This window comes from Euleptes europaea, chromosome 1, assembly GCF_029931775.1.
Source record: "Euleptes europaea isolate rEulEur1 chromosome 1, rEulEur1.hap1, whole genome shotgun sequence".
In the NCBI taxonomy this organism is placed as follows: domain Eukaryota; kingdom Metazoa; phylum Chordata; class Lepidosauria; order Squamata; family Sphaerodactylidae; genus Euleptes; species Euleptes europaea.
The window spans coordinates 28,390,983-28,417,366 of record NC_079312.1 but is presented as its reverse complement, the minus strand read 5'-3'; the positions used below and the strand labels follow the sequence as shown (position 1 = coordinate 28,417,366).

General features: G+C 45.5%; 2 protein-coding genes across 2 annotated transcripts; both read right to left on the bottom strand.

Annotated features, from left to right (window-relative positions):
- Nucleotides 1-3,955: 3,955 nt before the first annotated feature.
- LOC130474645 (zinc finger protein 436-like) lies at nucleotides 3,956-5,416 on the bottom strand. Its single transcript, XM_056846340.1, has one exon. The coding sequence runs from the start codon at nucleotides 5,414-5,416 to the stop codon at nucleotides 3,956-3,958; it is 1,461 nt and encodes a 486-aa protein (XP_056702318.1).
- Nucleotides 5,417-17,824: 12,408 nt separating this feature from the next.
- LOC130490338 (uncharacterized) lies at nucleotides 17,825-24,443 on the bottom strand. The gene is made up of 4 exons (XM_056864168.1): nucleotides 24,337-24,443; nucleotides 20,784-20,816; nucleotides 19,506-20,180; nucleotides 17,825-18,516 (listed from the first exon to the last, which is right to left on the bottom strand). Exons 1-4 carry the CDS (start codon nucleotides 24,368-24,370, stop codon nucleotides 17,975-17,977), a joined length of 1,284 nt encoding a protein of 427 aa, XP_056720146.1. The 5' UTR covers nucleotides 24,371-24,443; the 3' UTR covers nucleotides 17,825-17,974.
- Nucleotides 24,444-26,384: the final 1,941 nt, after the last annotated feature.

Sequence of the window (26,384 nt, the reverse complement as noted above, 5' to 3'; positions counted from 1 at the left end):
ACAAATATTTTGCTTTCTCTTTTATTGTAGGTTTGGATTGATGTTCCCAGGGTAACAGACAGACGCCAAAAGAGATTTTAACAAATTTTTATTGAATATCGTAAGGAACTGGAATACAATAAATTCAAATTGGAAAATTCCATGTCTACAATGATAACAGATGAAGAAATAAGTGTACAGACAGAAAGAACAATACATATAAATATAACAAAACTCAACAAATAAAAAAACAGGAAGTTTTCAGGTAACTTCTCTGGATTACAGAAAATTCCAGTGCAATCCTAAACAAAGTTACTCCATTGTGTGTCCACTGAAGCTTTAAAAAAAATGGTCACATTGTTTAGGACTGCACTGCTTGTCAACTAAAAGAGAAATTCTAACTCGTTTCAATGAGGTTGGCCAAGCTAAAGAGAAAGGACAATTCCTACCAAGCTAACACTAATTAGATCCTTTTACACAGAGGAAAAGAAGCCTTATCCTTGGTGAAGGACATAGACGTCTCAGTAACTGCTAGCAGTGGCTTTAATTTGAAAAAACTGCAAGAATTCATCAGATAACAAGGAATTTTTACCACCGTTTAACCATAATTAGACTAAGAAAGCTTACAAATTAAAAGGCCCATTCTCTCCTTAGCCGGTCTATCAGCTCCCACCTTACATTTTCATACTTAATTTGGCCGACATGAGCATAACTTCAATTAATCCTGTGTTTTTCTTTCATGATAGATGGTGCAGTCACACGCCTATAAGATGATGATGCTTGGCCACTAACAACAGTTCTAACCTTTGGTGGCGCATTTTATTTTTAAAAAATGGTGGCAGGTTTATTTGCAAATCAAATCTATTGTGTTCTTTGCTGCAGCTCAGATTCAGCTGTGAATCAAAGCTGAGTGGCTTTTTTTTTGCACATATGAATGACTTCAGTTCTGGTTCAGCACGGGAACTTTACATATGCACTGTACAAGCCGGTGCTGCTCCCCAAAATGCTTTAATGTGCAGATTTCTCCAGCTGTGCTGTATCAAGGATGAGGCAAAAACCTCCAGCTCAGAACAGGAAACATGATTCTGAGCATGCAAAATCAGTGTTCCAACTAGAAGCTCCAAACTAGCCATTTTGTAAGCACATGAGGAAAGTTCCGCCACTTCCTCTTGGGGTTCTTGTGGATTCCTGTAAACTATTCCAACCAGACAACGCAACTGTTGGGTCACTATCTCGTCTATTTGGGTTAAAAAATTATCTTGATGGTTCCTTGCAAGTGTTTTGTGGCCCTTGTTTCCCATCCGGATTGAAACCTCTCCCTTGGTTAGGAGAAGGGTAATTGAATTTTTAGGTGGCTCTCCCACAGGAATGGAGCTATGTAGTGGGCCCAGGGCAGGTAATATGGGACAGTATGATAAGGTGCATACATGTGGCTCCACCTACGTACATACACCAATACAAGCTTTCCCCCCAAATCAGGCTTGTACATACCAAGCAGATTCTCACTGACGGGAGCAGAATTCATCCATCACCAGTCACAGTGAAGATCAGAATTTGACAGAGGTGATCGATATCATTGTATCTATCTTACTCTTAATACTAGATGGTTACCTACTATACAGAACCTACAACACCCACAGGAAATTGGAATATACTGGGAAGGGAAAACAAAAATGAACCCACAGACAAAGGTACATCAATCCTGAATTCATAATCTGATGTCAAAAAAAGAAAACATGGGGGTGGGGAAGAATCCTTTAGAACATAAAAAATTTCAATTTATAAAAACCATGCCTTTAGGTACTCTTTTCTCTCCAAGCTCTTGGAGCGAAGAACTTCAGAGTTTGGACACTGGAAGACTATAATGCTACCTGAGACCCTGCAGGTCATACCACCACAGATGGGAATACATAACGGGACTAAGGTAAAACATACCTGCCCACCCCCACACCATTAAGCTTGTATCTTTAGGTAAAGGTTAAAAATAACAGACTTCCACCGAGACGGAGTACGGCAGCAGGGTAGAGGCACTCGGCAGTAAGAGAGAAACATTGTCCTCTTTCCCCACCGGCTGTTTATAGTTTGTTGCATTGACCCTAGGATACAGGCCTTAATAAGCAGAACTCTGTCCTACCTGCTGCTCCCTGGTCTGTAAAGCCCAGACAACCCAAAGTGTGTGTAAGTCTCTTCCTAGATTTGACCATGAATCAGCCTCCACAATTCATCTGCTTTTAAAAACCAAATCCTTACTCGAAACAGAAAGATGTTGGATTCCCACCCCCTCCACACCGCATGTTCCAGTCTGGGTTCAATAAAGATTTACAAATGATCCAAATTGCATTCCAGTTTTGGGGAAAGTAATTCAATGTTGTTTTCTTGTTCGTCCCCCTGTGTTATCCCCATCAGAGAAAGGAGGACAAGCAAACCATTCCATCAGCTTGAGATTGCTCTTTCAAGTTATGGGATAAAAGCCAGTTAAAACGAGACGGTGTGTTCAGCTTGCTGGCATTATCACTTCTAAAGTTTAGCAAGGTGTTGGATATTGCCTATTGCCCCACCCCATGGGAGAATGGTGGTCAAACCTTGGCGGTAACAGGATTAAAAAAAATGCTATAGTGAATGCATATGAGGAGTGGAGGAATCAAAGAAAGATCACTATTATCGGGACAGTCGTGTAAGGTCTGTATCATGCTAGCTTTTTAACATTTTGTAAATCTGGATTGGAATTCCTTCAAAAAAAAATTTTAAATGCACCTTGGGAAAAAAATAAAACAAATGGACATGATATTTTCCTGTTGGGAACAAGCATCTGTTGGCAGCCATCCATGGAAACATGTGCAGGTACCTATTCCAGATCCACAAGAAATGGGAAGCCTCCACGTTCCCTTTCCTGGTCAAGGAATGCTAATTCCAAAGTCCGTATTCCTTAAGAGGGCAGGAAAGAGAGTGACCGAAAAGGTGGCGCAAAGGTTTTCTGTTCCCCTTAGTGGTCTGCTGCACATAGAACCATATGCACGCATCAAGGGAACATGGGGGAGGAAAAACAAAAACGGGGCTCTGTGGATTTTTCCATGCTCAGACACTGCACCCACACAGGAAAGGACCATGCTTTATAAATTAAATTAAATAACTTTTATCTGCGACTTAAAGCTCCACACTATCCAGATATAATACTTTTAGCTACCAATAGCAGTTAAACACACACAAAATTCGGGTGAAACTCTAGAAGACGACAAAGAACAAAGAGTCGCTTCCGTGAAACGATACCTGTGCTTACAAAGAAAGCCTGTGGGGGGGGGCATGTTTATATTACAGAGCGCAATATAAACCGACTTATGGCCACCTCTTGGGAATAACCCAAAAGTGGGGGGGGGGGAGTGTAATTGAAAGTATTTATTTTGAAGGCTATTGCAAGCAGCAACTAGTTGATGACTTTTCTTCCTCCCTTGGATCATTCCCAAGAGATTTGTATAGGGCAGCTGCTCTTTTCAGCCCCCTCGAGTCCTGTTATGTTTCGTTATGACCACACTCCCAACTTGTGTGTACTTCCCCACAAAGAACCCCGGGAAGCATCTAGGAAACCCTAATCAAAATTCCTCTGCACCCAACACAACAACTACATTCCCAAGGATTCTTTTGGGGAAGCAACGAGAACCAGACGACTCTCCAGACTGGTTTGCAACGTAGATACGGCTGGCAGTTTCGTGCCATCGGCATGGATACCCTTGTGGCTGCGCTTCAAGTCATTCTGCATTTGAGCTGATAACGCACAGCGCAAAAGACAGCTCGAGGACTCCACAGTTTGGTCAGTTTAAGGCATATCCAAACATCCTCTTTAACTTTTCTCAAAAAGCGGTGCCTAACTGATGTGGCCGGCAGATCCCCAATTCCGATTACTGTTCTGCTGTGACTCAGAAAGCCGGCATTTCACATCTAGGAACCAGGCGCAGTCCATTTGCCTCCTAGTTCCCATGCTTCAGGAATCGGGACACTCTACTTTTACTTCAGGCAAGTGGGTAGCTGTAGCTTTGTCACAGAGCTGGTGAGTAGAATTATCAGGGGCGCTACTCTGCTTATCGGAGGGTGCCACCCCCTTCTCCTGACCCCAGTTGCCATCAGCAGCTTGTGACCTGGTTGTCGGTACAGGCAAGGGGTCCGGTTTAAAAACAGTTATTCCCAGGCTTCCATCCTTCACGTGGACTCTTTGATGGGATACAAGGCGTGAGCTCCGAGCAAAGCACTTCCCACAGTCGGGGCAGGTGTAGGGCTTCTCCCCTGTGTGGATTCTCTGGTGGGTAACCAGGTCAGCGTTGATACGGAAGCTCTTGCCACAGATGTGACATTCATAAGGCTTCTCGCCTGTGTGGATTCTCTGGTGCTTAATAAGGTCTGAGCTGTAACTGAAACTCTTCCCGCATATGCCACAAGGATAGGGCCTTTCTCCCGTGTGGACTCTCTGATGGCAGATCAGATGCGAGCTGCGCTTGAAGCCCTTCCCGCAATCGGGGCATTCGTATGGCTTTTCTCCCGTGTGGTTTCTCTGATGGGTAACCAAGTCGTAGTTGACCCGGAAGCTTTTCCCACAAATGGAACATTCGTAAGGTTTCTCGCCAGTGTGGACCCTCTGATGCCTAATCAGGTGTGAGCAGTCACGGAAACGCTTCCCACAGATGCCGCAGGGATAGGGCCTTTCCCCCGTGTGGACTCGTTGATGTGAGATCAGGTGCGAGCTCCGGGTGAAGCTTTTCCCACAGTCGGAGCAGATGTAGGGCTTCTCTCCAGTGTGGCTTCTCTGGTGGTTGACCAGGTCATAGTTGGACCTGAAACTCTTCTCACAGATGATGCATTCGTAGGGCTTCTCCCCAGTGTGGACTCTCCGGTGAGACATGAGCTGTGAACTCTGGGAGAAGCCTTTCCCACATTCCAGGCAGATGTAGGGTTTCTCTCCTGTGTGGACTCTCTGGTGGGACACAAGGTCTGAACTGAACAGGAAGTTTTTTCCACATTCCAGGCAAGTAAATGGCTTCTCGTCAGTGTGGATCTGCATGTGGTCAACCAAGTCCACTTGCTGGCTGCAGCCTTTTCCACACACAGGACATATATATGGTTTCTCTTCTGCATGCCCTTTCTGATGCTCAACAAGGCATAAGCTCCCATTGAAGCACTCCCCACAGACAGGACAAATGTACTGTGTCTGCGTTGGATAAACAGCTGCAGTTTCACTCACTGGAACATCTCCATTGCTAGGGAAATATTTATTCTCCTCCTGCTTCATGGACTTCCCCTGTTCTGTCTCTGAGCTGCTCTCACTGCTGTCTTCTTCTACTTTAAGGTCCAGGGAAACTTGGCTCTCGCAACTTCCAGGTGGCATCCCAGATGGTTCTGCGAGCTTAGAGCCTCCCTGCTGAGAAGTCCCTTCTTCATCCTCATTCACCATCCTTTCCCCTGCTGGAAAGAAAAGAGAATACAGACATGAATTATTTTCTACTCTGGGATAAACCAAGCCACACTTGCTTCAGAAAACTAACACGGCGCTAGTCTCATTCGTCATCATGTCCACATTGCGTGGCAGAAGAACCACCACCCCAGGTGAAGGACAAAAACCAAGTCTGTCAACTGTGCATATCTGTTTAAATAGATGTATAAACAGTTGTAAAAATAAACAGGAGCTCTGTGGAGCCTTAAATACAATTTTTATTCCAGAATACACTTTTGCGGGCCTCTGCACTTCACTGTCCCACTTCTTCAGAGGCGGTGACCAGCCCCTGACTATAGAGATATTTTATGTAAGGGGTATGAAAAGAAAATTAGCAGTGGGGGCATGAAAATGCCAGAAGTAGAGGGTGAAATCTAATTATGGAAAAGTCAAATCTAGGAAAACACAAGAGATAATTTTCTAGTAATGCGAAGCTAGTTAGCACCTCTACAGGGCGGGAGTCTCAGGTTCCGCTAAGGTGATCCATGCTTCCTGCATTTCAGGGATCCTCAATCCTGTTGCTTGTTTATTTTCCACACTCCTTACCAAAAGCGTCTGCAGAAACAAGCCACTCTTTGCATTTTGTGGTCTCTAGTCTGCGAAAGCTTGTGTCGGAATAAAATCTTTCAGGGGCTGCAAGAGAGCTGTCCCTCTGGAATTATAAGTGCATATTAAAAATACATATCATTCGTTCCATGTATAATAGTTGGCACCCAGATCAGTGAAATTTGCTACATATATCTCAAGGTCAGCATTAAACAAATGGAAAATTTATTTCAAATTGAAATGTTTGGGAATTTGGCAGAATCTAGAAGACTGAAGGAACGAGAGGAGGGGGAGGTACATGTTGAGATGGGAAGGTCCCTAGGTGCAAACCAAAAAAGAAGCCCTTTTAAATGTGGTAGGTCATGTGCTCTCTTGGCCCTCCTTTCACAAGAACGCCTCCCCTCAGAGCTGCAGTGAAGTATTATGTTGGCTGAAGTGTTAATCATGGTTAAAGCTATCTAGGGCCAAGGATTTGATGCCAATTCCTTATTGAATGGGAGTCCCTGGCTCACTTCGACCATGACTAATACGAAGAAGAGTTTTTTATTTGCTGACTTTCTCTACCACTTAAGGAAGAATCAAATCGGCTTACAATCACCTTCCCTTCCCCTCCCCACACTATGAAGTAGGTGGGGCTGAGAGAGCTCTAAGAGAACTGTGACTAGCCCAAGGTCTCCCAGCTGGCTTCATGTGTAGGAGTGGGGAATCAAACCCGGTCCTCCAGATCGGAGTCCACCGGTCCAAACCATTGCTCTTAACCACTACACCACGCTGGCTCTCACAGACATCCTGCTGAACAGCAACTAAGGCAAGAGGGGGAGGCGTCTATCTGAAGAGGACAGGATCAGGGAGGGAGCCCATTCCCCTCTCTCTTAACAGTGGTTAGCAAGGTCCCTCTAATACATCTGCCCAGGGCCAGGTAGTGACTAGGGCAGATCACTGAACACATTTTAAGCACCATTTTGTACAAATAGCCAGGGTACTTGCAGACTGGATATGCCACGTTCACCTGAGACAGCTGTGTGTGAGACAGGGAAAACAGCTGCGCTTTTCAGGAAAAGCCTTGCCTTTGGCTAGCTCCACCCTGCAATCTCTGTCCTTATTGGGAGTTCTCCCTGCAGCCATGAGGGCTAGGAACTTGCTTTCGAGAAGCTAAATTGATAGATGCTTTGCATTGTGCAGGGGGTTGGACTTGATGACTCTGGTGGTCCCTTCCAACTCTATGATTCTATGATGTGTATGTTATGATCCTTCATCTAGCACAGAGTATGACAGACAATCCAAGCGTTGGTACAGCACGGTAGCCAAAGACACAAGCCAGGCCGTCCCTCACCTCTGCCAAGGACTCGTGAAGTGACCTTGCCCAGCCACTGATTTGATTTTTGTGATGTTGCTACTGATTCGATTTGAGCAGCCACATACGATAGGGAGATAACAACCCAGGCTTCTCTCCTTCCCACACCTAAAAGGAACTGTGTAAATATTATCACGGGAAATAAAGAGAGGGGGGAGCTTAGACTTCAATCCCAAGCAACAGAGAACCTTCCTTAAGATCTTCCTTGGTGTTTAAACCCACCAAGAAAATACAACAGATGCTACGATCAGCAAAAGACAAAAGAGACCCCCTCACCTCTGCAGGAGTATATCGTATACCTTGCAGCTGTAGAGAAGTTTACATCGGGACCACAAAACGCAGCATACAAACAAGGATAAAAGAACATGAAAGATACTGCAGACTTTGCCAACCTGAGAAATCAGCAGTGGCTGAACATGGACTGACCCAAACAGGACACAGGGTCTTATTCCAAGACACTGAAAGACTGGACAATTCTACCAACTATTTTGTCAGATTGCACCATTGAAATTCATAAACATCAGCACAACTTTAACAGAAAAGAAGAGAGTTTAAGAATGAATAAGGCTTGGCTTCCTGTCCTGAAAACCTCCAGACTAACAGAGACTACAGTCCACAATAGCCATGTGGATTAGTTTTGGATTCCACACATTAACAGATCACTTCAGGATACAATGGTTCCATATTAACATACCACACCCTCATTAGCACATTATCTTGATACTTACAGGACAATGATTAGCACAGTACCTTTGATACTTTTTGCAGGACAATGATTCAGCTCAAACCCAACCCCCTTCTGACTATATATTACTCTTCCTACACACTTGACACTGAGAGACCCTGTCCTTCAGTGTTACTCCTCTGAAGATGCCTGCCACAGCTGCTGGCGAAACGTCAGGAAAGAAAACGCCAAGACCACGGTCACACAGCCCGGATAACCTACAAGAACCAATTCCTTAAGATCCTTTTTTTTTTTTGCTTTCCTACACGTATTTGGGCCCTGACCTGGATGGCCCAGGCTAGCCCGATCTCATCAGATCTCAGAAGCTAAGCAGTGTCGGCCCTGGTTAGTATTTGGATGGGAGACCACCAAGGAAGTCCAGGGTTGCTGTGCAGAGGACGGCACTGGCAAACCACCTCTGCCATGAAAACCCCAAAAGGGGTCGCCATAAGTCGGCTGCGACTTGACGGCACTTCACACACACACGTATTTGGACACTTGGCAGCCACCCTTTGCAAACAGGGAGACAATAGCTCGAGCCGAGGCCAGACGGGAGAAACGAGAAGGCTAGCCAGAGGCCGACCACGACCCGAGCAAAGGAAGCAGGAAACGAAGAAGGACCCCCCCCCCAAAAAAAAACACACAACACCACCCAAACACATTCCGATTCCCAGTAAAGGATTAGTTTAGAGATCAGGCGACAGGCAATCCCTGCCCTCCCCCCCCCCCGCGTCTCATGATTGACGGCCGCCCGATAGGCCCAGCCGAACCCCCACCGTTTCCACCAGCCCCACTTACCAGCAATGGGTGAAAGCCGCCGCGGCGCGTTCCAGGGTCCCCCGACAGCGCGGGCACGCGCTCACCCCGCCCCGGGCAGCCTCCGCGAACCGCCCCGCAGCAATTGAGGCCGCCGACGGCCCGCCGCGCTCCGGGGCAACAGCCGGTGGCTAAAGGGTTACCGCTGGCGGCCGAGGCCGGAGCTTTGCAATAAGAGGCTTTGGGTCCCAGCCCGGCGAGCCAATCGCGGCCGTTCTCTCTCCCCCGCCCCGCCCTCATCTGATCCGAGGCAATCGCGGCCGTTCTCTCTCCCCCATCCCCGCCCCATCTGATCTGAGCCAATCGCGGCCGTTCTCTCTCCCTCCCATCCCCGCCCCCATCTGATCCGAGCCAATCGCGGCCGTTCTCTCTCCCCCCCCCATCCCCGCCCCCATCTGATCCAAGCCAATCGCGGCCGTTCTCTCTCCCCCCCATCCCCGCCCCCATCTGATCCCAGCCAATCGCGGCCGTTCTCTCTCCCCCATCCCCGCCCCATGTGATCCAAGCCAATCGCGGCCGTTATCTCTCCCCCCCGCTCCGCCACCATCTGATCCAAGCCAATCGCGGCCGTTCTCTCTCCCCCGCCCCACCCCCATCTGATCCGAGCCAATCGCGGCCGTTCTCTCTCTCCCCATCCCCGCCCCCATCTGATCCGAGCCAATCGCGGCCGTTCTCTCTCCCCCGCCCCGCCTCCGTCTGATCCGAGCTGAGTCAGAAGCAGGAAGCGCACCTCGGAGAGGCTCCCTCGCGCAAGGGCGGAGAAATCACAGCAGAGACCTCTGGCGGCCGGGTGGCCTTGCGCGAGGGAGCCTCTCCGAGGTTGCTCTTCCGGCTTTATTGCCCCACCCCCGTTGTCTTCCAGAGGGAGCCGTGCGTGCGAGCGCCGGCAGGCCGCTTCTGACCCGTGGCGACCCTGTGAATCAGTGTCCTCCACAACTAGGGTTGCCAACCTGCCGGTACTAGCTGGAGATCTCCTGCTATGACAGCTGATCTCCAGCCGTTGCGAGGGAAGTGTAGGATTTCGATTTATTTGATTTAATAAGAGCACCAAAAATATAAAGGTACAAGTTTATAATATCATTGGTTCATTAACACTTGTAAGCGGTAGTTATCTGTATAAGCCAGTAGGGAGCAGTATATCTTAACAAAAGTTTAAACTTCTGCACAGGTGTATGATGTCATAGACTGGTACCGGATGATACTATGGTAAGCTAATCGTAAATTGAGCTCAAAGGGTAAAGCACCAAAAATATAAAGGTACAAGTTTATAATACCATTTGTTCATTAATACTTGTAAGCTGTAGCTATCTATATAAGCCAGTAGGGAGCGGTATATCTTAACAAACGTTTAAACCTCTGCACAGGTGTATGATGTCATAGTCTGGTACCGGATGATACTATGGTAAGCTAATCGTAAATTGAGCTCAAAGGGGTGGACACAGCACGAAATTATACTGCATCATGAAATCTGATCTAACAAAAGACTCCAGAAGTGTATAAATATCCATTTTGTATAATAATTCAGAGGTGTGGTTTTAGGTCTGGAGACCCACATTCTCTCTTATGCTGGCATAAATATATACCTCTTGCTTCTAAAGAAATAATCTGAGTCGTCCCTGTTCTGGGTGGGTCTGTGCCATTGAACAGGGTCTGGCTTTTGCATCTAAGTTGGAAATCAGTTCACCTGGAGCAAATGAGACTCTAAGGCATGGAAGCCCCTCCCCTCCCCAAACCCCACCCTTCTCAGGCTCCGCCCCAAAAAACTCCCACCGGTAGCGAAGAGGGGCCTGGCAACCCCATCCACAATGTCCTATCTTTAACAGGACATTGCTCAGGTCCTACAAATTGAAGGCCCTGGCGTCCTTTATAGAACCAATGGCCATCAATGGTAATTAGCAGCCCGTTCCAAGCTAAAGTGCCCCGTCTATTTTTTTTTTGAGGTTTTCACGCTGAACCGTCATTCAGGAAGTGACTGCGAAGCCAGCGCATACCTGCTTTGCATTTCTTAAGAGCCCCTTTAACGCAACCTTTTCTATTTGCTCCACCCCCACACCGACGCATTTACTGAAGGAACCATGAAAAATCACAGCCACGGCTTAGCTATGCAAACGAAGCAGTAGGCGCGTGAGTGTGTGTGGAATTTTTCCTTTTGCATCGGGACTGTGAATAGGCATTTTAAAGATCGCATTTAAAAAAAGAGCTTTAAGCGAGCATCAAAATTGACCATGCATAAATGACCAATTAGTGGAAGTTAGTTACGGATTTTAAAAAAATTGTGCTGTGGTCACGAAGCCACTTTAGCTATAAATGGGGCTATCGCTACAATAAAGAGATAAAATCAAGATGCACCCAGCATGCATGGAATATGACGGTAAGGCATTAATTGCTTCCCAACCTTACCGCAGGGCTTTAAAGAAACCACATTCGTGAAAGCACATCATGGAACGTGATTGTAATTCATTGCAAAAGGCACAGTGAAAATAACAGCATGCGAAATATAAGTTTGGGCATGTACCGGGTTGGTTTTCCCACACCTGCACATGAAGCCAGCTGGGTGACCTTAGGCTGGTCACTGTTCTCTTAGAGCTCTCTCTGTGCAGAAACCCTTTCCCTGCTACCCCTTTTCCCCCTGGATGGCAGAAAGCACCAACATAACCATACTTGGTGTAAATATTATTTTCTAGAAGGCACACAGGAACATCAGTACAACCTACCCCATGTTGTTCAGGTTGACACAGGAACTCTTTCTCTTTCATTATCCCTTTTCAGCCAAAATGGTTAATTGTATGCAGATGTACTTTACAAAACCTGACTTAATTCAAAATGTAACTCTAACCTTCTGCAAGGAATGAAAAAGGGGCATTCTTTCTTAGAAGCCGGCCCACAGCAAAGGCTCCTGGACAAATGTGATCCAAGATTGTCACTTGCATAAGTCACCTACTGTTTTTACATTTTTAAAAAATGTGTATCTTGCATAATGTCCCTGTGCAAGCTGCCAGATAAGAAGAGTTGGTTTTTATATGACAACTTCCTCTACCACTTAAGGAAGAATCAAACCGACTTACAATCACCTTCCCTTCCCCTCCCCACAACAGACACCCTGTGAGATAGGTGGGGCTGAGAGAGCTCTAACAGAGTTGTGATTAGCCCAAGGTCACCCAGCTGGCTTCATGTGGAGGAGTGGGGAAACCAACCCGGTTCTCCAGATTAGCGTCCACCGCTCATGTGGAGGAGCGGGGAATCAAACCCAGTTCTCCAGATTAGAGTCTACCACTCCAAACCACGCTCCAAACCACTAAAACCACGCTGGCGAGATATGGGTTTTCTATATAAACAGCTGGGTCTTTCAGGCTGTGTTGTTCATACCATGCATTTGCTGGTGGAAACACTGATGCAACACTAGTCTCCCCCTTGACTGACAAAGTGTGGGGCAAGCACAAAGTGAATAGGAACTAACAAATACAACCCCTCACCCTTTCTTATGATGAAAACTACCCAGGCTGTGTGGAATAAAAACATCATTGCAAGGCAGACTATATGGGAGGGCTAGTAACTAAGAGGTAGAGCACATGCCATTGCATGCCAAAGGGCCCAGTCCTTGGCATCTCCAGTTAAACAAGCCCAGGTACCAGGTGCCAGGAAAGACACTGGAAAGCCACTGCCAGTCAGAAGAGACAGCACTAAGTATGATGCGGTATGGAACAGCTTGCAGTGGTTTGATGCATAGGGTTGCCAACCTCCAGGTACTAGCAGCATTATGCTGCAACCCTGTGTAGACTTCCTTGGAACTATGTACAACTTCCTTCTGAGACACCATACAGAGGCACCAGTTAGACAGTTTCCCATTTCCCTTCTTCCGCCATTAGAACTGATCTCCTGCCGATAAAGATCAGTTCACCTGGAGAAAATGGTCACTTTGGCAATTGGACTCTATGGTATTGAAGTCCCTCCCCAAACACTGCCCTCCTCAGGCTCCGCCCCAAAAACCTCCCATCGGTGGCGAAGAGGGACCTGGCAACCCTACTGATGTGTCACCCACAGGAAACAGGATACCATGATGGCAGGCCTAGCCCTATCCAACTTTATGTCCCCCCGCACTTTTGTGTTCAAACTTAGACCACACTAGTACAACCTACAGCTGCTCACCTCTTTCCCCACTTTGCCCCTGTGTGGATTGTGCCCTTTTGAGGGTGGGGCAAGAGGGTTTTTTTTTTTTTTGGTTTTTTTTTTTACACCAGCTCTTCAGCAACTAAGCTTCCATTCCCAAGAGAATGTGGGAAATTCTACAGGAACAGCTTCTGTCGCAGTTGCAGAAAAAACAGTAGCTACTCACTGGTGTTCTCCTCTTGTCTGTTCCTGGATGGAATACAGGACCACTGTTCCCATATCCTGCACAACCCTCCCTTTTTCTAAAACAGCAATCAGGGACACACACCAGAAGAGCTTCAGAAAGTATTTTAATAAGCATGTCAGATAAGAACACGAGGTTATCAATTGTCATTATTTCGCCCTAACTTTATGGTGCCCTAGCTGAGATCAGTTCAAAATGTATTTGGGGGGATAGTCCAGCCTTATTGAAGACTCTTGTAGATTAGATATGAGGGAGGTGGCTAATCCTCCTGTCATAGCAACAGAGTATACATACACAAGATCTAGAAGGAGACGAAATTAGCCAATACCTTTGGAATCTCTCCAGGACATGAAAACAAGTGCTTCACAGAAGGTTGATTGATCAAGAAGAAAAGTTGGTTTCTATATGCAGACTTTCTCTACCACTTAAGGAAGAATCAAACTGGCTTACAATCACCATCCCTTCCCCTCCCCACGACAGACACCCTAGGAGGTAGGTGGGGCTGAGAGAGCTCTGAGAAAACTAGCCCAAGGTCACCCAGATGGCTTCATGTGGAGGAGTGGGGAAACAAATCCAGTTCACCAGATTAGCCTCCACCGCTCCAAAGCACCACTCTTAACCACTACACCAAGCTGGCTCTCAAGAGGAGGTTGCTAAATAAAAGGCCACTTCATAACCCTGTTTTATAGCTTCTGCAATACTGATGTAATGGTCGGTACACAGGAATGCAGACGGAAAGGGGTCATCTCAAATTCTAATCTCTCCCATAAAGTACTCCACAAATATCTGTATATTTATATTCCACGCATTGCTATTTTTACCCATAGGGGCAGCCCGCTCTGAGACAGCCTTGCTGAGCTTGAAAAACCAAAGACAGACGAGGCACGGGCCACCAGTGTTTTCAACCAGCCCTTTATTATACTCAAGTGCTAGAATATTTACATATATATATATATATATATATATATATATATAATATAGAAACAAAATTTCCCAGCATGTCAAGTTAAGACGTGCTTGAACTACTCTTCTTATTACTCTTCTTCCTGAGAGGGAAATGTGGGTCAGTAGCTACCCCAAATGCCCAATAGGCTAGTCATCTCCCTGTTAGGTTCACAACTTGTTCCAGGTGAATAAAACTACTGCATTTTTATTACTTCATGAAGATTATTTTGTAAAGAAACTACCCCCTATGTTAGAAGCGGTTTTATACAAGGTTAGGATAAGTCCTGAATTACTGAATGGAAAAGAATGAGACCCGACAAAGATAGCATTACTCCCATCCACTGTGATACACAATCTTCTTTATAAAGTATTCAGTTTTAAAGATCTTTTAGACTAGCACTAGGAAGAGAAGGGGCAGGGGGAAACTGATGGACATTAAGGAATAGTCTGCCTGGGGTGAGTCATGTTCAGGTTGGTGTTCTAATTGTAAACACACACCATCTTTTCCATAGAGGACAGAAGTAGACAACAAATACCCTCAAACCAGTGAGAGGCAACCAAATTCACATCAAATAAAATCTGTGCCAGCTAGGATACTCATATGAACAAGAGACAATCAAATAATATACAAAATGAGATTCTAGACAAATAGTAGAAGCCTCAGAGAGAGGATGTGTGAAATACAAAACTGCACTGAAAGATGGTGTATAGTTATAAGAGGTATATGGAATTATGAACCACAGGTTACAATCATCCCAGAAAACTAAATCTATAGGGGGAAAAAGAGAATATGCCAAGTTGGAGGTCGTATATAGCGCTTTCAAAAATAACATAAATAATAATCAGAATGTTATCATCACCAAATCTCTGTGAGCAGAAATTCGGGGGGGGGGGGTGGAGGACGGGGACGACCCCAAACCAACAACAGGAAATATAGTATCCAGTACTGCACCACCATCAAGACAACATAAAAAGCTGCCATGGATTGCAAAACCAGAAAGTGTACCAATATTGTGAAGGTTTAGCTAGCCTTGGAGTGATTCCATAAGTGTCAGATTTGGTTATGAGAAACCAATATATTCCTTGCTATTTCTCCCAAAAAGCTGGGCCTTGTTATTTGTGAAACCAAAGACGGTGTGATGTCTCATGGAATCCCAATGAAGTGTTTGGAAGGCGGAGAAAACTAGAGTTTAATTAATAGGTGGTACAGAAGGTGTTTTACAGGCATTGTAAACAGGAGACACATCAAAGGAAGTGATTTCTGGCTCATGACAGCTTATGCTGGGATCAATTTTGTTAGACTCTAAGTTGCTGTCGGACTCCTGCTTTATTTCATTTAGGTTAAATTAAGAAAGCAAAGGAATGACACAGGAAATGCTAGATGGTTATTTTGAGTTAGCAAGCCCATCAGAACAAGATGGAAATGCTGCTTAATTGAACAGGATAGACTCTGACAAATGAAATCATAAGGCAGGTGAAGGAGAGCAAACCGCTAGAAACATACACATAATTTTAAAAATCCTTACATTCATCTGAAGCAAGAAGCCAGCCAGAAAGGGGGTAAATGCAACAATGAAGCCAATGGCAAAAATCTGCAAAAACTACCCCCCCCCCCAAAGATGTTGAAAAGGTTCCCAGCACCTGGACTTTTTACTGCATGTAATGCATCAGAAGAACCATGGTGACGAATATGGTTTTGGAACTAAAACAAAACAAATTTCCAAGATTCAAATGTGTAAATAGATCAGTCTAAGAAACACCAGAAGAATTAATAATATTCGTAACTGTTTAAAACCTACTTTCATAACAAATAACTGATAAATGGAGAATATTTTTTCCCAGTCCAGCAGGGGAGATCTGCAATCTGACGTGTGTTCCTTTGGGCCCCATGGAACTGCCTGAGGTGACTCTACCCCATGACTTCATTTGGGGTCTTTCTCAGAAGTGTGGTTCCAGGAAACCGTAGGCTTGTAAAGCCTCACTTCCTTTGGATCTAAATCGGTATAAACAGTTAACTAATGACAATAAGCGTTAAAACACGTAGGTGAGCACGCCACGCTGAAGCAGCAGCAGCACTACCTCTGCAAAAGCTATTAGAATCGTTTCAAAATGTCAATCAGCACGGGAATGTATATCATTATCGTATCATGATGCTACGTCCCCATTTAGATTATTGTACACCATGGTGAACCATTTCCTGTCAAGGATACAGAAAAACTGGGACACTGTGAAAAAAGGAGCAACTTTGTCAGGGTGTGTATGTGTGTGTATGAAGGCCATCGACTGAAAAATTCGATCTGACGACATCAGACCCAATTGCTTTACAAGTCTGCCCCAACCCAGTATATAAAGCAAGGAGTGGATGCGTACAATTTTTTCAGTAACAGGGACGTACAGGTAGGCATTGCTGTATCCTTCTATTGAATGTACCTTTCACACATTTTGTGCCATTCTACTCAGCAGAGTTGCAGTATCAGGAATGAGCTTGGTTGGGAGAAGTGTGTGTCTATGCGGGGGTGCTACAGGGAGGTAGATTATACACAAGACAGCTACAGTCCTTTCCAATCACATGTTTATTTTTTGGGGGGTAGATATATTTTTGCCCTGACTTGGATGGCCCAGGCTAGCCTGATATCATCAGATCTCAGAAGCTAAGCAGGGTCGGTCCTGGTTAGAACCTGGATGGGAGACCACCAAGGAATACCAGGGTTGCTATGCAGAAAAAGGCAATGGCAAACCACCTCTGTTAGCCTCTTGCCTTGAAAGCCCTACTGGGTTGCCATAAGTTAGCTGTGACTTGATGGCACTTTACACATATATTTTTAATGGGTTTCTCAATATCACATCCAGTTTGGCCCTGAAATAAATTTTCAACACAGAAAACATATGGGTGGGAGGGGACAAAGAGAGCATGATAGAGATGTAAGGCCTTGCACAGTATGGTGGGCAAAACATGGAAAAATTCAGTGCCACTCAAAATATAAACATGTGGAAGATAATCCGCTGATGTTGACAGGTAGAAGAAGAGCTTCTGAATACAACATGTACTTATGAATTTTGTTGGCACAGCCTTTTAACTGATAGCTGATAAAAGTTTATTGTTTGTGGCCAAAGGCCATCAAAATCTACCATACAACCTTTTAACTGGATTGGATCAATGTATGAAGGGCAGATCCGTGGGCCGTAAGTAATCAGAGATGGTTCATCCCTGTCTACAGATGTCTACAGATGCCAAGGGCTAACAAGGGAAAAGCTACTCTTGATTCCTCAATTATGAACTTCTCCATGGCATCCAGCTAGCCATTCTTGGAAGACAGAACGCTGAACTAGGTAGAAACCTGGTCTGACCCAGCATGGTGATTCTTATATACTATGGTAAAACACAAATTAAATTATTATTTTGGAACAACAGTGCAGCTTTATTACTTTCAACAGATTACCTTGTTACAGGTACCCGGCAAAGTGTATTGGAAAACCTTTTACACTTGTACATCAAACACTGCATTCCTCTCGAAACAGGGTGGATGGGAAACTAACGTAGGTACACTCAAAATAAAAATCAAGGGTAAATCTAAATGTACGTTGCTGGCAGTCATTTCCACAACAGAAAGTTGTGTAGACGCATAGGAAATATGGTGAAAACACACCCTAACTATGCAATAAGAAAGGCGGTAAGAAAAAAGCAATATATATGTCATAATGAGAACAAACGATAGCTGGAGGGATGGATTTCAACAAGGATACTAAATAAGCGGTACAGAATGCCTCTCAGTTTCAGAACTTTCATTTCATTCGCTTCCTGGGAGAGACATCTCCATTGCTGGTAGCAGACTGCTGGGAAGGGAATGCAAGGCTGGAGGGGGAAGGGCACGGCATCTCCTGACCGTTCGAGGATGTGCCAGCTGTATGCACCATGCTCGGGCCTGAGAAATCATAATACTGTGAAGGGTATGGAGGACTGTAAGAAGTTCTGCCCCGTATGTCTTTCATGACTTCCAGGATGCCCTGCAGTACGCTCGTCTGGCTACTCAGCTGCTCCTTCAGAGTTTGATCGCTCGATTCCAGAGCGCTCACCAGCCTCCCAATGTCCTCGGCGCTCTGCTCCATCTCGTCTTTGCGCGCCGAAAGGTCCTCCTTGTAAGCACGCTCAAAGGAAGCCACCTCTTTGTGAGTGAGGTCGGACAGTGTCCGGACGAGTTCGCTGGTGGCCTGGGAAGTGACTTCCATCAGCTCCTTCAAGGTATCCCCCCTCCTCTTTCTCTGCCTGCAACGGAGATTGCGCATTCTCTCTGCGGCAGTCAGTGGTCGAGGGCGCAGGTTTGGTGCTGAGTGAACAAACAGGAGACTTTCAGCAAGGAGCTTCACTGGGAACAAAGCATTCTGTACTTTAAGGTGACAATTTGCAGATGAATTACAAGAGTTATGCAAGTTGGGTCAATGGCCAGAACAGACTCCAAATTCAATGCCATCATAACCACATTCATAGGAAGAAAGAAGCCAGGTTCTGCAAACTGAAGGCATTGTTTAAATTATGCAGAGGTATATATTAGCTTACTTTACACAATTTATTCTGTTAGCTACCAGGAGCAAAGATAAGCAATATTTGAACACATGAAGCTGCCCTATACTAAATCAGATCATCAGTCCATCACAGTCAATATTGTCAGTTTGGACTGGCAGTGGCTTTCCAGTGTCTCGGGCACAGGTCTTTCACATCATCTGCTACCTGTGATCCTTTAACTGGAGACTGAACCTGGGACCTTCTGCATGCAAAGCAGAGGCTCTTCCACTGAGCCACAGCCCTTCTCCCTGACTGGGTCAGGCCTGCTACAACTAGTGAAAGTCCATCACATTGTGCTCTCAGACTTTCAAATCTTAGCTTTACAGCCAGAAAAACAGACTGGATTCTCCCCACCCCCCGAGGGAAATCTTTGGGCACAGCCCAAATAATGCACTTTCAATCCACTTTCAGTGCACCTTAACGATCGTTTGCAAGTGGATTTTGCCAGTTCACACAGTAAAATCCACCTTCAAAGTGCATTGAAAGTGGATTGAAAGTGCATTATTTGGGCTGTGTGAAAGTGCCCAAAGATTCTTAATCCTGCCCACAATTCACTCCTCAGCACTCAGACATGGAAATGCCTTGTTAAACATCCTCTTCCTACTTCAAACCAACCAAAGGTGAAATAAATCAACAAACCACTCAAAAAGAATCTTCCCTTAAGTCCATAGATGTTTTTTGGGGGTGGGGAACCAAATAAAAACAAAGTCACTTCCCCCCATCAGACGTACCACAAATACCAACAAAACTCACCAGAGATTGAGTCATTGGACGGCAGAGGATCGGTGGGAGTGCCAGGGCCAACGCTACCATCCATAGATATATCAGAGTTTGCTGCAGGTGATGCTGCTTGGTTTTCCATGTTAGCTTCACTCTGCTGCGACCCAGCTGATTCAGGCAACAGTAAACAGTCCCCGTCTGGCTCTTCAAAAGTCCCTTTGTCACTCTTTCCTACAGACAATGGGGGTTCGTAGGCAGCATCTTGTGTTTCCCTGTGCTCCCGGCGCCGGCGGTCAACGGGTGGCCTTGCGTTGCTCCCTGAAAGCCGTGGAACGACCAGATTTTGCTTGATGCAAAGAAAGCGATTAAGTTCTTCAAAATATGGCCACACTCGGCGCCCGTGACCAGCATTGCTGTTCCCATCCACTATCTCTTTGAAACCGCGTCGAAGCACCTTTGCACGTTCGCGACACTGCTCCCAGTCCCTGTTGTATCCCCGGGCTCGCATCTCGTCAGCTATCCACTGAAACTGTGCGACTGTGCGGTAATTTGAAGCCAGAGCACCTTGCACAGCATCATCACCCCACACCTGGATGAAGGCCCGCGTTTCCTCGTCGGTCCAAACTGGTTGGCGCCTTGATTTGGTAGCGGAGGAAGACCCCTGGGAAGAAGGCGTCATTGTGCCATGATTCGGCACTGGCACGGTCTCTGGAAGGGTATCAGACAACATGGTGTGCTCCGAGGATGACACGGTGATATTGGCAGCAGGAAATTTTAAAATGGCAGCAGGAAACTTTTCAATGTTTTGGGTGTAGTAAAAGGAGTGCTAGTGAGGGGGTGGGTGGGGGTGTAAAAGAAGCTCCTAAGGATAGAGTGCGGATAGAGAGATGGGATGCTCTGTACAATGCACTCTATGATCACGATGGCAATTCCCCCGCTGAGACATGTGCATCTCACACAAACGTTACGAGAGACACGCATCTCGCATCTTTGTTCCCGCAAGTTGGCCTGCAAAGAAAACACGTGTAGCCTCAAGAAAATGACACGGGAGTCTGCATTCCGACATGCGAAAAAAAAGATATGTGACAACGGTGCGATACACGTGTCTAGCGTAACGTGTGAAGCGGCCCTAAGTTCCATCCCTCCTCAACTTCCACTATTCTATGCTCCTGTCCAAAATTATTATTTTTTTAAAAAAATTAAACACGTTATGCATAATTTATTCCAATTGCATAATTGTTTAAAGGCACATCTCTAAACACACCTGGCTTTCACCTGAGCTAATTTACATGCAAATGAACAATTACTCACCTGTGTAGCTACCATCCGTTGAAATGTAGGCCGCTCAAGAAAAGGAAAGGAGACAAAATTAGAGGTGGAGAGGTGAAGGGCAAAATGGACATTCTGGTGGGGAAAATATGAATGGACTTTACAAGGCAAGGATAACCAGACTGAACATTCACCACATGGAATCATGAGTGATGGCAATATGCTTCAAGAACAAAAGAAAAAAATCTTAGGAATTCTATTACACCAACTGCTCATTGAAAAGCCAGCCCATTAATCTGAACAGTAGCTCAGGGGTCATTTAGAAACCGAACTTAGCAGAAAGAACACATTCACAATAATGGATTTAAATTGAGGGTGGAAAGGTACCGGATGGATATTAGGGGGGAATTTACAGTAAGAATTGTTGGACAGTGGAATCAGCTACCTAGGGAGGTGGTGAGCTCCCCCTCACTGGCAGTCTTTAAGCAGAGGCTGGACAAGCACTTGTCAGGGATGCTCTAGGCTGATCCTGCATTGAGCAGGGAGTTAAACTAGATGGCCCGTATGGCCTCTTTCAGCTCTATGATTCTATGAATATAAGGGCTGGAGCCTGCTGCAAGCAGTATGGGACTTTCCAGTGTAATCTGATCACCGTACACAAAATAACTGATGTTTGTAAGTTTCCTTGGCTCAGCAAACTCTGAAGGGCCAGAGCACATGAAGACTTGTAAAAAAAGCCTTTCACCTGGTCTTCTCCAGGTAACCAGGCAAGGAATTTTTAAGTTAAAAGGCAGCCTACCTACTTTGCATGTGCCATAAACCTCACACAGCTAATGTATGATCTGGCAGGCTAGTAACCAACTTTGGTGGGCTATCGGCCTTTGCAGGCTTGGCTCCCTTTATGAACACGCTCATATAATCTTGTTCTGCATTGCTGGTGAAAGTAACTCCTCAGCTGCTGCCTCTGCTGGTCAATCCCTTTGTCATGTCTCTGCCACTTTCCTTATGTGCTTCAAGATGGCTGCTTCTCCTCAAGCGAATGGCTTATGTAGAGCTTTCAGTTGAGGGAAGAGAGACCACCCACAGGAAAGCAACTGCCATTAGAAATAAAGGGAAGAGGGCCGAAATGCTGATGGCCCTTTCAAGCATATTCCCACCATCGCAAAGTCTAGAATCTAGCTTTCAGAAGAACAGTCTACATGTAATTAACACTTTTTGGTTCTGTGTGGAGGTAATCTTAAGGTACTTACCAGTGCTGCACAGATTTGGTTCAGGGCTTAAGTCAAACTGCACTCCCTATAACTGTGTAGAACATCAGCTCAAGCAACACTTTAACCCACAAAAACGGTTAAGCATTCCCCACTATGACTGCAGAGTTTTGGGTATTGGTTTTTACCTTGTAGGAGTGTGCAACGTTTAACAAGAACTACCTGAAACCAAGCTAGGTATTTCAGGTGGAGGGGAGGGAATAAATGAGAACTAGAATGTCATCAGTTATGAGAACAATTTACTATGAAAGTGGGGGAGATAACCAAGGAGGCTGCTGCTTACTTGCAACTATGATTTGGTGCTAAGAAAATCTTTGAAGCTGAGACCAAAAGGGATGAAAGGGTCTCCTCCTTTTAGGCCTTAAGTTTAAATCATTCATATTCAGTGGCGGGAGATGCATGAGGCTCTTTGACCTGTGGATATTCTGAGCACTGTTCCCCAATGCGGCACCTGCCCAGTTTCCAGGAAAGTTGTTTTCTTATTGTGTGCATGAGACTGGTGAGATAGCACACAGAGCACCGAAGTCACAAGCAACATACATTACTAAAAGAACCAACAAATGTAGCTAGGATACCATTCTGGCTTGCAAACATAATCTGGAATGAATAATAGCCTAGGATGCCGGACAGCAAGAAACATGGAGGTTGCAAGAAGAGGAATTCTTCCAGGCTCAGCATCTTTGTAGCGATTGTTGATCACTACCAGTTGATTGTTAGGATCTGCTGTCCCCTTCAAAACCTGTCCAGTCTCCTTGGTGGGGAGAGGAAGCTGCCCAACGCTATGCTTACTGTAGAGCTTCATGGAGTCCAGCATGAGCCTCCCTGCCCAAAGCTATTTCAAGAGATAAGACAGGTTTTCAACTAGTTTAACCGAGGCTTCAGCAGCCTGCTCATCAGTGTGCCCCTTCTCTAAATTCTCCAACACTTTCCCTTATTATATGCAGGGAAATTGCAGAATTTGGAAACATTAGGAGACGTATGCCGGCCAATCAACCCCCAAAAGCACAGGCTAGGTGATAGGAGGAAGCAACTTTAATTGTGTTCCTCCAGCTAAATAACTGGGTTTGAGCCACAATTGCTACAGACCTTCTTCTATTCTGCTCAGGCACTGCTTTGGCCAACGAGTGGTTAAAGGGTCACAGCCAAAGTAAACAAGGGTTCACAGGCTAGAAAATTTTCCGTTTACAGGCAAAGTCCATATTTATGTAGTCCAGGAATAAGGTGGAGGTCAAAACTTTCCACATAGGCGACAGATTTGGGAAAAGCTAAGGAGCAGTCAGGACATGGAATCCAGGTTCCAAGAAAGTAAGTGACAAGTGTTCTGCAGTGGTCAGTCTAAGACTGGGAGACCCAGGTTCAAATCCCCTCTCGTTAATGAAGCTACGGGGTGATCCTGAGCCAGTCACACACACTCAGCCTGATCTATCTCAGAGGCCTGTTATGAGGACAAAAAGGAAGAGGGAACCATGCATAATGTTCTCAGCTCCCACTCAATCATTACAGGATAGCGGAACACGAGATGCTGTACCCAGGACATATGATACACAGCTAACATAGCTCTTCCTAGCACATGTACTAGCTAACGTCTCCATTTGCATTGCAGGTGGGCAAGGCACCAGGATGTTCTGAACGCTGGCGCAAGATGCATTGCAGGGACTGGGGATGCACTGGACGGGTACTCTGAAAAAAATCACCACCGACTCCCAACAACTTAGTGATGCTCTCTACAAATCTGAACACTTCCTCCAGCACTGCGCTCCAGAATGCGTACATCAAGGAACCGAAGCCTAAAAAGCAGATGGTACATTTACACCCTGAATCGGGGTACATAATGAGCTTTAGGGCACATCTATCAGCACTGTTGCAGTGCATGCAGTCCCTCGCTTCACACTGGCAGAGTGTTATAAGCTGGACTGGCCTCCTGCCAGTCTACGTGGCTGACTGGGATCATCTAGGAACAAGAAGAGATTGTGCAGTTCTTGTGGTTACATTTCCCTTTTTAGAAAGAGATGGCCCGGGGGGGGAGCAAGTAATGTTTTCCCCTCCCTCAGTAACATTTTCTATGCTCCCAGTAGTTTGCTAGAGTACCGAACCAGTATTATGAGACACTGCCATGTAAAGACTTCTCTTCTGAGCGGCCAGCAAAGAATAGGAGCTAATTAGAGCAGATGAACTGTGCCTACTACAATGGAGGCTAATGCTTACATTTGGTACCAACAGTCCCACATCCACTGCAAGAACCATTCCTAAAACCAACCAGTCATGGGGGAACAGATCTGCACACTCCAAGTCTTGAGGCTTCCCAATGACAGAGAAGAGATCCTTACCCAGTGAACTCACGTCCTCACCATTCTCTTCCATGATCTTTCTCGAAGCCCCTTTCCACTTCTTCCCCCCAAACTTGTACCCACGTTTTCAGAAAAAGATCAGCCTCTGCAATAAACAACAGACAACTCCAGTCAAACGCAAGTTCCCCAGTCACCGTACAGAAACCACAGGTCCATAAAACCTGGTAGAAAAGTTAATGGGGTTTAGGCAGGAACAGGCAACTTTGTCCACTGGACGTGAATTCTGAACAAGGGCAAAAAGCAGCCAAGAACCTAAATGGCTTACTGTGGTGTGAACTTCAATAAGGCATTGCCTGTTAAGATCCAGTCACAAAATACGTTAGGCATAGCTGTCTGTTCAACTGATGGGCTGACTTGCCCCTACTTTCAGTCCATAAGATCTTTATATGATTAGCAACACATCCACTAAAACCTTTAATATGGATCTCTCACAATTACCCAGAACTGAAATGCAGACATTTCAAGTGCGGACTATTAAAAAGGCATATCATTATGAAATGAATGACATGCTATACTAAGGGTACACACTAAATGGGTATACACAGGGGTGGCATATAGGTTAAGTAAAAAAGATTAAAAGGAGAAAGGGTACAAAAGCACAAGAGATAGAATATGGGATTTATAAAAGAGGGAAGTTAGAAGACAGCAAGAAGGGCAGCAGCATAGTATCATTTTTAATGAACACTCTTCCTCTTCTAACTTCCTGTTTTTGTAAGTCGGGTTTACACCTTCAAAAGCCTGTGATCGACTACACACTAACTCTGCCCATTCCAATATACCTCAACCCTCTCTAGGAGTCATCTATTTATTCCTTTCATTTCCTCCTTAACATATAAGCGCTTCACCAGCCAGTTTCAATACTCCCAGTACCAACATTTCATGCTTCGACCTGCTCGTTACCCACATGTTTTTCTTCTCGCCTGCAAAGTCTTGCTCATCTAGTGTTGGTTACAAGATAATCCAGACATGACACAGACTTTAGCTGTCTGTGTACCCAGTTCCTGTACTGTTATGCTACCTAATTCATGGAGGGATCCTCTGATGTTAATCAACTTTTAATATTAGCCAAACAATATTAGACTTTTCTGTTCCCTTTCAACTGAAGAAAATTCTCTTTGTCCGGAGTGCTCAGATTCGCTTCTCCCATTTCGACTCCAGTTAGCTCTCAAATTAACTTCTCCAGTTGAACAGAGGTTTGAAAATGACAGTTTTACATTTGAAACAAATATACACTTTTGGTCCTGATCAAGCCAATATTTAAATATTGTCGAAGGCTTTCATAGTCAGTATTCATTGGTTCTTGTAGGTTATCCGGGCTGTGTGACCGTGGTCTTGGTATTTTCTTTCCTGACGTTTCGCCAGCAGCTGTGGCAGGCATCTTCAGAGGAGTAACACTGAAGGACAGTGTCTCAGACACTGTCCTTCAGTGTTACTCCTCTGAAGGTGCCTGCCACAGCTGCTGGCGAAACGTCAGGAAAGAAAATACCAAGACCACGGTCACACAGCCCGGATAACCTACAAGAACCAATATTTAAAGTTTGTCACGAATCTGAGGTTTTGCTTTGAAGAGTTTGCTATCTCCAAGGTCCAAGGTTTTATGCCGCTACCTCTTGTGATAGTTTTACTGCTTAAAGGTTTGTTTTTTTGAAAACTGCAAATAAGCAAAGAAATAAGTCTATCCTGTTACAGACTACAGGCTGATTTGGTTACTTCCTGCTCTGCCCCAATTCGCCAAGCAGCCTCAAGCCACCCGCTGGCCCTCAGCTTCCTCCTTCATATGCAACGCGGGGATAATATTGACCTGTTGACAGGATTGTCGTAAGGTTTCTCGAACATGGCTGAAGTTCCCAAATGAAAACAAAGTATTATTATGTGGGGAACCAGAGGGCTACGAACAGTGTCGGGAGGCGGTCAGCGACCCCTGAGCCGTAACAAGGGGGAAAACACGGCCATTTGTGCACGGGAGGTTTTGCCCTGGATTTGCCGCTCCCTAGATGCCCATTTGCCCTACCCGAATTCTCCAAACT

Coding starts and splice junctions, on each gene's coding strand:
- LOC130474645 (XM_056846340.1), bottom strand. CDS start 5,416: ATGGTGAATGAGGATGAAGAAGGGACTTCTCAGCAGGGAGGCTCTAAG.
- LOC130490338 (XM_056864168.1), bottom strand. CDS start 24,370: ATGGAAGAGAATGGTGAGGACGTGAGTTCACTGG. Junction 20,817..24,336: donor TGAGGACGTGAGTTCACTGG/GTAAGGATCTCT, acceptor CCTTTTCTTGAG/CGGCCTACATTTCAACGGAT. Junction 20,181..20,783: donor AACGGATGGTAGCTACACAG/GTGAGTAATTGT, acceptor ATACCCTTCCAG/AGACCGTGCCAGTGCCGAAT.